This window comes from Phasianus colchicus, chromosome 1 (assembly GCF_987193195.1).
Source record: "Phasianus colchicus chromosome 1, bPhaCol1.hap1.1, whole genome shotgun sequence".
NCBI classification, from domain to species: Eukaryota; Metazoa; Chordata; class Aves; order Galliformes; family Phasianidae; genus Phasianus; species Phasianus colchicus.
Window position 1 is genome coordinate 110,849,141 of NC_143436.1, and position 10,484 is coordinate 110,859,624.

Sequence of the window (10,484 nt, forward strand, 5' to 3'; positions counted from 1 at the left end):
CACATTGAGTTTACAAACACAGAGCATTTTTCTCCTCCCTCCCCTCACAAGCCAACTGAGGTTGCGGAGCTGTTCAAAAACCAAAGAAGGTGCAGAAAGCACCTGGCAGCAGAGAAAAGGCCCAAGTACAGAAGCCACAAATCACGCATTAAGCCAAAGAGAGATGCTTTGCTAACAGCTTTGCTGGTTGAAGACACCTGCTCATTGCTGCTCCCCCATGGTTAGCATCCCCACAGCTCCACCACTGGAAAGGTGAGTTAAACATTCCATAGATGGACTCAGGCAAAGTTAACCATGTTAATGCAATGCATAGACAAATCATTTGCTGCAAGATCTGTTTGACAGAAACTCTGTGCAAATGCTAGTAAATTATATTTGTGCACTTATTGCTTCACTTATGCACACAGGATTGGAAGCTGAAGGCTTCAACATGAGTCAGGTACCCTCTGAAAGATCCTTATCATTCTCTCCTTAAATACAGTCCATCTCCCAGGACTCTACACACTGTAAGCAGCACCAGAGGGCTTCAGAGCACTTCTGTGAAGGCAGAAATTACAAAGGAGCAAGTAGATGGAGTGGACATGACAAATAACAAACCCAACCACACCTGTGAGCAACAAGAGTTGCAGAAGGTGTGTCTTTTGCAAACCACAGTTGGGAGGTGGACAAGTCTGCCTTCCTCACCTCTTTCCCAAAAGCTAAATTCCCTCTAAGTTGATTTATGTTCCTTAATCCCACATAATCAACATAAGCAGCCACAATTAGGACACAACAGAAGTTAGTTAATGACTAACTTAAGTTAAAAAGCTTGACTGCTCATTTTACTTGTAATTGAGTCAAAATACAGAATACAATTTATTAACAAAGAGAATGGATTGATGTGGCTTTTCCTTAAGTACAGCAGAAGTAGACAGTTTCTTTCATCTTTTTGAGTTCAAAAAGAGGGAAGAAGACAGGTGTGATACAAAAAACACCGACACCTGCATATCCTAAGCACAGTGCTTTACCACCCATATGCATCTGATCCATGCATGGATTTGGAACAAGTTGGACTGGCTGCACATGTGATGCAGAGCCACACGTCTGGAATTTCAGGAGGCCAAAGAGGCAGGGTTGCCACGTAAACAGGCAATTATTGCTTTAAAAACAAACAAACAACACAAGCCTGGCAGGAGGGTTGGCAGATACATTCACGCACTACTCTTTTCCTCAGGATGAGTTTATTTTCAAGTAAAAGATGGAAACAGAGAGTCTGCAACTTCCACTTTTCTTCTAAAGTGACGTTCCTTTAGAAATGCAGCAGATGCTTCTGATAGACCTCTGCAGAAATACGTAGGCCATTTGTGTGCCCCTCCCCAAACAGTAACATGAAGAAAAACACTGAAGCTTCCTGTGCTGGGCTCCTCTTCCCCCACAGCCCTATCCAACCTGCTTCCTCTGATTCTTTGTCTCAGAGCAGGTGAAGAGCAGTCATCGACAAACCCAAGCTCATTCATATCCTGTGAAGCTCTAATTAGAGACAAAATGCATTTGCTAGCAGGAGAGGAGAATGTCAAGTGAAACACCCTTTTCTGGCTGAGAAAGGACAAACATTCACGAGAAAATAGATGCACCTGGACTGGTAAGCTGCCCTTCGACTTCATTTATCTTCTTAGTCTCTCTTTCCCAATACTCCATGCAAGAGACACCTCATCATCAAACCTTTCGTTTTCAATGGAGGCTAGAAAACCTATAGTTTCTGTGACAAGCTTTCTTCCAAAATGAAGCACTTTGTACCACCACACAGCAGCTGTTGCTGGCTAAGTGGACTCCCAGAGAGTTTAGATGTCACAGAATCACAGAATGGCCAGGGTTGGGAGGGACCTCAAGAATCATGAATCTCCAACCCCCCTGCCACAGGCAGGGCCACCAACCTCCACATTTAATACTAGACCAAGATGTCACTCTGCTATCTTGTAGCTAGACAAACTACAAGCTTCTACATGAGCAGAAATAGTGAAGTGAAGCAGCAGCAGTACAACACCAGGACTCTTCCAGCAGCAAGACCGAGGCGCTTTCTCCCTACAGTATCTCCCCATTCACAGGCACCCTGTCACCAGCAAGAGTGTGCACCCTTGGGATCTTATACACTGCAGAAGTTCTCAGACCTTTCTCTAAAACTGTCTGTACAGTTATCCTAAAAAAACAAAACGAAACATGCTGTGCCAGGTAAACTTCAGAAAAGAATACGACTGGAAAAGTATTATAGTTGGAGAAAGACAGAGATATTTTCCTAAGAAACTGAAGTGTCTGGACATGTGTCCTCACAGCTGTTGAAGACCTGTCCCCTTGCTCTGCCCTCCCTCTCTATATCTTGATTTCACAGTTCCTCTGGACAGAACTGAAACTTTTGCTCTCCTCCCTGAAGTGGCAGCAAAGCTACTTCAGTTCAAGAAGAATCAGAATACCTCTGCTTGTCACACAGGATTAAGACGTTTCACTTTTGGAAGTAGCACCACACAGATTCATGCTCTCACATAATCATTTGATTTGGAAGGGACCCTTAAAGACCATCTGATACAACCCCCTTGCAATGAACAGGGACACCTACAGCTACATCAGGTTACTCAGAGCCCCCTTCAGCCTGACCTTGAATGTCTGCAGGGATGGGGCATCCACCACCTTTGTGGGCAACCTGTGCCAATGCCTCACCACCCATAATGTAAAACAACTTTTCTTTATGCACAGCCTTCCTGTTACTCCTCCACATCAGACTTTCTCCCCCATTTCTCTATGCAGGACAGCAGTCCCTTCTGTGGTAAAGGGAATGCTGAATGGCTGTGATTTTAGAAGGAAGTTCTTAGAGTCTAACAGAGGAAGTCCTCCACCTTCCTCAAGCCAGACTGTATCACATGGGTATGGAAATCTCCCAGCATTATCAGCTCAATCGCTTTTTGGACAGAAATCAGCTTTACTGCATTTTGTTTCCAGAAGGAGAAAGTTACCTGAGGTTGCAAAATATATATCAGAAGCATGTAAGTAATAAAAAATTAATACAAATACAATACCATGAAGCAGCCACAGAGTAAAAGCTGCCTTAACCTCAGCTGAAGGGATCAGGATGCTATAAGATTTGGAAGCTCCACAATTTTTTTTTTTCCCCTGAAGTACTACTGTGAGAAAGAGAAGGTTCTTTTCTGGCACAGGAAGTTTCTCATGTCAATGTCCACGTGAATAAGTTTGTATGCTTAATGTACAATCTCTCCATGAGAAAACTTTCCAGTCAGAAACTTCTGTCTCTTCACAATCATTACACTCAGCTACTCAAAAGAATTATACCACCTGCTTTGGCAACCTGAGCCTACTGACTGGCTTCTTAAGGGGCTTTCTGTAGCTCCTATACAGCTCCCTTTCGACCCAAGTAGTTTGCTACGTGACACAGCCAATATTGAGAAGGGAAGAGGAGAAAAGGCAACATCTAACCCAGGCACTCTTGAAGATTTTTAGAAGCTTGCATGAAAACAAGCGTGCCTGCAAATATAATGAGACAAATTCAGGGCAGTTCTTCAAAATGATAATAAGCACTGGGGTGAAGGCAGGGTGATGGAATGGGTGCACAGAAAAAGGAGCTACCCGCATAAGCAACAGAAGAAAAACAAAACCAGATATACTAAGTGATTTCAGTCATTCTTTTGCGACTGATAGACGTGCAAATTCAAAGAAGTAGAGAAAAAAGAAGGATTAAAAAAAGCAACTATCAGGGAATACAATCAGACAGGAGAGGGAGAATTTTCAGTGAGTCTACCAAGCCACATAAGTATCAGATGGTGGGAGGACAAGAAGCAGTACCTATATGTAAGAAGGGGGAAAGCAAGTAGCAGAACAAGACTTGGTACTTCGGCCTCACTAACACACAAGTCTTTGCAAAGAGTTTATTCAGCACAGATGAAGAGACAGAAACAAACGAAGACAGTAAAATGCAAGAGGTCTGCCAGTTTGCATGTAGTGCCACTGTGGACACTGGGTTACTGCTAACACCTGAACCAGGCTGGTGAATGGGACTAATGCCTGAAGAAGGACCATGCACACCTGCAGCAGGCTGTCCGACAGGGCCCAAACCAGTAATTATCAGCACTGAAGCAAACAAATTCCAGCACAGATGCCTCCCTTTGACAAAATACTCAGTTTCAAAATAGGTTAGATCAGCTATGTTGTCTTGCCTATTTTAATTGGGACACCAATTTCCATAATTCAACAGTAGAAGGTCTGAAGGAAAGCAAGGAAAGAAAGCTGAAAACCTTGAAGAGTAGGAAAGAAATGCAACTCTAATTACAAAGCGTACATGCAAGAATTAAGAAAAACTCCCCTTATAGGAGCAGTATATCTCTAAGAAAAAGCCATGACCTGCAAGCATGAAGTCAACAACAGTGTGAAGCAGTCAAAGGAGAGGCAGGCCAGAATCACAGTGTTGTAGGGGTTGGAAGGGACCTCTGGAGACCACCTAGACTGGCCCCTTGCTAAAACAGGTTCCCTGCAGCAGGTCATACAGGAAAACATCCTTAAAAGCATTGAAAGAGAACTGCCAAAAGCACCGAGAGGCAGATATCTCAACATACTGTGAGACTTTACTGTAGCACTGTTGCCACTTCAGTATCACGTTCAAGAATGAATCCAACTGGAGCAGCTGCAGAGATGGATACACATGAGGGACAGGCAAGGCTGCACTGAGAAAGGAGACCTGAGGAACAACTTCTTTAGCTCAGCCAAACAAAGACTGGAAGGAAATGTAACTCCCTTGTGATATACCCATGGACAGCAAGTGCTGAGGGAAAAAGTGAATACATTCAAGATAAAGGATCATGCTAGTACAGGAAGAAAAAAATATAAATAAATGAAAAAGCTGCGTGGGCCATGATTCCACTTAGGATTGTGAAAAAAAAAACACAAACAATACAATCATTAGAGCAGCAAATCCCTGGGACAGCTTCCCAAGCAAAAGGAGTTAAAGAACAATACAGACTGCACGTGATGGTCAGGGTAGTGCAGTCCACCACAAACAATCAGAGATAAACACACGTACATAACTGGGGATGAATCCCAGTTAATGCCGCAGCATTCAGGATGAGAAAGCAGACTTTCCTGGAGAGGAAAGCAGCCACTGCACCACACTGCCCTCATGGGCTTTGAAAAGAGGGGAGCTGGGAGGCTCTGCACCCCAGAGTGATGCTGGATGGGAACAAAGCAGCAAAGATACACAGCTGAATGAGTGTCTTTTTGGGCATAGTGCACAGCCTGTCTCAAAATGAGACCTTGCATAAGGCCACAAAGCTGCCCTCCTTCTGTTCCACCATTTGCCCCACAATAGGAAAAGTGACACAAAAGCTCTACTATCTGCTCTTGCCTGTTGTGCTGCAGGACAGCCACTCCTTGTGCAGCAGCTCTTTACTACTGCTTATCAAAGGAAAAGCAAACTGTGGGCACTCAGAGGGCTTCTTCCCCTCTTTGTTTAAGCACGAAGCAGGAGGAAGGGGGGGACTTCTGCAGTTTAACAGTCGGGAAACAGACAAGTTTGCTCTGTCCAAAACCCTCTGTGCCAAGCTCCCAACAAGAGAATCATCTCCTCTGTTGCCTTTTATTGCTGCTGGGAAGTTCAAAGCTTCTGGAAATAGATTCTGGTAACGGAAAGGTTGGCAGAAATAGCTGAGAATATTGCGAATGTTTACTTTATTGAAACAGAACAGTCAGCCCCACACAATGAAAACAGCCTGCTCCATTCTACGTATTTAGGCTCTGACCCAAACCTGGAGCGAAGACTACAAACCAAGCAGAGGCTCTGCCCAGGGGCAGTGTGATGCCACCTTCCCAACAGAGCAGTTCTGTTGTGAAGGCAGTGCCACCTGCCAAGCTCACACCCAGCAGCTCCCCTACCGTGTCTGCATTGGCGTGCTGTGGAATGCATGCCGTTTTTACAGCCTCCAGCTCCTTCAGCACAAGCACAGCTGTACACACCTAAGGGCCACATGTGTCAGCATGTGTCCTGGTCACAAACAAGGCTGTCAGCAGCAATGGAGAATTACAGCAGGTTGACAATCTGCTGTCAGCTTGGTGTGGGTGTGTGCCAGGCATGAGGCTGCTCCCAGCACCATGCAGTGCATAGGAGCACAGACTGTTCCACAAAGGACAAGTACCACAGGGCTCCATAAGCACGCACCCACCTGCATTAAAGTGTTACGCTCCATAGAATCATTAATGTTGGAAAAGACCACTATGATCATCTAGTCCAGTCACCAACCCATCACCACCACAACCACTAACCATGTCCTTCCAACATTTACTGCTATTTTCATCCCTCACCCTAAATTCCCTGTTTCCTTTGATAACCACACAACCTCTCCAATATAAAGTCTTAAAAAAACTTATTTGAAGCAAAGTGCAATAAATCTCCCTTGGCTGCTGAGCAGGGTCCCCATACACTCGCCACCCTGATCACAAGTGAAGAAGCAAGCCAAACCAGTTGCAAGACAACAGTCCCATGTCAGACAATGGCCCAGGCATGTGCCAAGCTCTAAGGGATGCTGTAAGATTGGTAAGCAAGCAGCATATAGTCACTAGCCACATCCAGAGCCAGATGCACCAATAGTAAGCCACCAACATAGGATCACAGAATGGTTTGGGTTGGAAGGGACATTAAAGATGATCTAGCTCCAACCCCCTTGCCGTGGGTAGGGTTAACATGCATGAGAAGATTGTGTCCAGACAAGCTGATAAGGGAGATTTCAGTTTCATTTTGCTTTTTTTGGAAATACTTGCACAGATTAAGGGTTTGAAGGGCAAAAAAAAGAAAAATATGAAACACTTCAGATATTCAGTATTACCCGAGGACTATGTAAGCAAAACAGTGAGCCTATGAGAGAACTCCTGGGGCATTTGGAGGCGGGTATGCACCAGAGTGCCACTCTGAGGTTATTACATACTGAAATAGAAATAAATTATTCAGCTGTACCTTAACTGAAGGAATAGGAATTATTCAGAGAATATTTCCCAACAGCTGTGCACAAGATTATGGAAACAGGTTTTGGGGGAATTCAGAACCACCCAATTATGTAAGCAAAACTCTCTTAATCCAATACGTTTTTAAATGTGCTTATATTGCTTTAAGCTGCTGCAAAAACACATCAGATTGCTGGCTGCAATGCTAACAGCTTGATTAACATACTGAAATGGCTCAACCCAAGGTCAGACAAGGCAGGAGGGAGGGTGCCAGGACACAAAGCCCCCAATAGAGGAGAGCAAGAGCCCAGCCACACCACTGCTGGTGCTGCCCAGCTCCTGCTGCCCGTTTTATCACAGCTTTGCCACAGCAGCACCAGCCTCCATGGGCAGGAGACAGCCACTGGGGCAGGGAGCATTAGTATGAAAGGGAAACGTTGGGAAAAAAAAAAAAAAAAAAGAAAAAACAGAACTGTGGCTGGAGAACAAGTGCACAAAGAGCTTTACATGTTGGCAATCCCCAGCTGCCACCAATCAGGGTGTGACCATAAGTTGGGTATCAGACAGATAAGCATGCATAATTTTCAAAGGAATCATAGCAGAGCTACTTAACATCTAAATGAGACAAGCAAACTAATGTAAAGAAGGAGAATTAGAAGAAAAATAATGGGTTCAATTGATTCAGGGGCCTGAAGCTGAGCTAACAGTCATTGGCTAATAGTTACTGAAAACAAGATGGAAATAAAGGAGCTATCAACACACACACACTCCTTTCCTCTTAGTGCACTTGTACACTGATGTAAGAGCTACATTCCATCATGTTCTAATACTGCCCATACTCACCATGGGCACTTCCCAATGTGTGCTGTGGAGGTGGGAGAGGAACCACAAGACAAGTCCTCCTCAGGAGTCACCTGGAATACTTAGCATCTGCCACACTGACCCTGTGTGGCTGGGAGCCAGGAAGCAGGCCTGCCTCAGCCACAGCACAGCAGGCAGGTCTTTCAGCCCCAGGGCATTTCCTGCTGCATGAATCTCCAACCAACTTCAACAACAGGACTGGGAACCGCAATGGCAGCAGGAGGACATGGAAGCGTTTCTAACAGCTCGGTGCAGCCCTGGCTGTTGTTCATTTGGCAGAAACCTTGCAGTGCTTTGTCGTGGCTTGCTCAAGAAGTGAACCAATGCAAAGAGGTCCCTTGGAGGCAGACTGAAACCAACCTTCACTAACTTAGGTACTGAAGAATAAAACTCCAACTGACACTCAAACAAAATTGGCATTTCCTACTAAAAGTACCCTGAAGCACAATAAAGATGAAGTTTACCTTCTCTTGAACAGACTTCACCACGCTAACAACTTGTTTAACTGTGAGCTCAAGTGGTTCTGCTGGGTCATCTTCCTCAAATGTCAGCAGCTGTGAGTCCTAGAGAGGAAAAGAGGAACACTGTCAGGTGGTGAACCTACCCCCTGGAGATGAGGGATAAAAATACAAAGGAGAGCCTGAAAACCTGCACTTAGGACTCACACCTAGACCCAGTGGTACCTCAGCCTCCACAGAACACATAGAATTGTATGAGTTGGAAGGGTCGCATAAAGGCTGTGTGATTTAATTACCCTTCCAATGAACACAGACACCTACAGCTACATCAGGTTGCTCAGAGCCCCATCCAGCCTGACCTTGAGTGTCTCCAGGGATGGGACATCCACTGCCTCTTTGGGTAACCTGTGCCAGCACCTCACCACTCACACTGTACAAATCTTTTTCCTTATGTCCAACCTAAATCTCCCCTCTTTCAGTCTGAAACTATTTCCCCTTGTCCTGTCACAAGCAGACTCTGCTGAAGAGTCTGGTCTCTTCTTTCTTACAGCTCCCCTTTAGATACAGAAAGGCCACTCTCTGTTCTCCCCAAGTCTTCTCTTCTCCAGGTTGAACAGCCCCAGCTCTCTCAGCCTGTCTTCAACAGGGGAGGTGTCCCATCCCTCGGATCATTTTTGTGGCCCTCCTCTGGACACACTCCAACAGCTCCATGTCTCTCCTGTACTGAGGACTCTCCATCTGGACGCAGTGCTCCAGCTGAGGTCTCACCAGCACAGAATAAAAGGGCAGGATCACCTCCCTCGCCCTTCTGGCCATGCTTCTTTGGATGCAGCCCAGGACACGGCTGGCCTTCAGGGCTGTGCGGACACAAAGCGCGTTAGGCACACAGCTGCGTCAGGCCATGCCAAAACTACCAAATCCCCAACACTCAGCTGGACGAGGTGGGGAACGAGTGAGGGGACACGGGCAGCGCTGACAGCCGCTCGGGGCGCACAGCAGTTTGCGCGGCGAGGTGAGGCTGCCAGAGCCACCAGCGACCGCACGCCGGGCGCTGCCGTTCGGGCTGCGGGCCGGGACCTGACGCCGCCTTGAGAGGAGCGCGGTGCCACGCTGTGAGCTCGCGGCGAGGAGCGGCTGCGGCGGGGCGTGTGCCGGGCCAGCGCTCAGACCGGGACACGGGCCGCCCGCAGCCAGCGTTGGTTGCGAGCCGGGCTGCGCCGCTGTCCTTATCTCTCACACACACGCTGCCCGGCTCTTCCTCCTGCCCCAGCCTCCTCTCCGGAGCCACCGGCTCTATCAGACTTAGAGAGGCACACACAGCGCTCCCCCCACACGGACGCCCCGAGGGGCAGCAGCACGCCGCCCGCAGCACGCCGCCCACGGCCCGCTCCCACGCCGTTCTCCGCCCCCTCCCCGCCGCCGCCTCACCTGCGGCCCCGCACTCACCGCCCGCGCCGCCGCCTCGCCGCGCAGCGCCGCCACCCAGGCCCGCCGCCACTGCCGCCGCCAGCTGCCCAGCGACAGCGCCCAGGCCAGCGCCGAGCCGCCCTCCTCCAGCAGCTCGTCCCGCGGCGCCGCCGGGGGCTGCTGGGGGGGTCGCCGCCGCTTCCCCCTCCTCCGCCGCAGGGCCAGCAGCGCGTACTGCACCAGGTAAACGGCCAGCGTGGCCAACGCGGCCACGAAGAGGGCGACCAGCGCGTACCAGCGCAGCTCGGCCAGCCCGCCCGCCGGCCACGCCATGGCTGACCATAATGGGAGCCCCCCGCTCCGGCAGCCGCAGCCCGCGCAGGGCCCAGCCGGCAGCCGCGTCCGGCGGGCAGCACGGGGACGCGCCCCAGCGCCGCGCCGCCCCCGCCGAGCTCAGCCCCCGCCCACGCCGCCGCCGGGCGGACGGGGAGGCAGGGGCCCGGGCCGGAGCTGGCGTCGCGCCGCGCCGCAGGGAACGGCTTCACCTGCCCGGTGCCTGCCCGCGGATGTCGGGGTGCGGAAGCGGAGCGGGCGGGCAGACCTGACGGCAAGTGCTTGTTTGCTCGGCGCTTTCAAGCAGATTCACAGCTAGAAGCAAAGGTTGGAGGAAAACGGGAATACGGTACAGAGGCACCGCACCGTTGGGGCTGGAAGGGCCCTCTGGGTCCATCTGGGCCAACCCCGGCTTCAGAAGGGACACCCAGAGCAGGGTGTCCGGCTCCGTGTCCC

General features: G+C 49.1%; 1 protein-coding gene across 1 annotated transcript in view; it reads right to left on the reverse strand.

Moving 5' to 3' along the window:
- The window catches only part of C2CD2 (C2 calcium dependent domain containing 2), a 37,784-nt gene extending 27,670 nt beyond the window's left edge, over nt 1–10,114 (reverse strand). Inside the window, exons 1-2 of the mRNA XM_031612472.2 lie at nt 9,735–10,114; nt 8,295–8,393 (exon numbers count right to left, since the gene is read on the reverse strand). Coding sequence (XP_031468332.2) covers nt 8,295–8,393; nt 9,735–10,028 — 393 coding nt within the window. The 5' untranslated portion in view covers nt 10,029–10,114. The remainder of the gene's footprint in view (nt 1–8,294; nt 8,394–9,734) is intronic.
- Between the last annotated feature and the right edge of the window lie 370 nt (nt 10,115–10,484).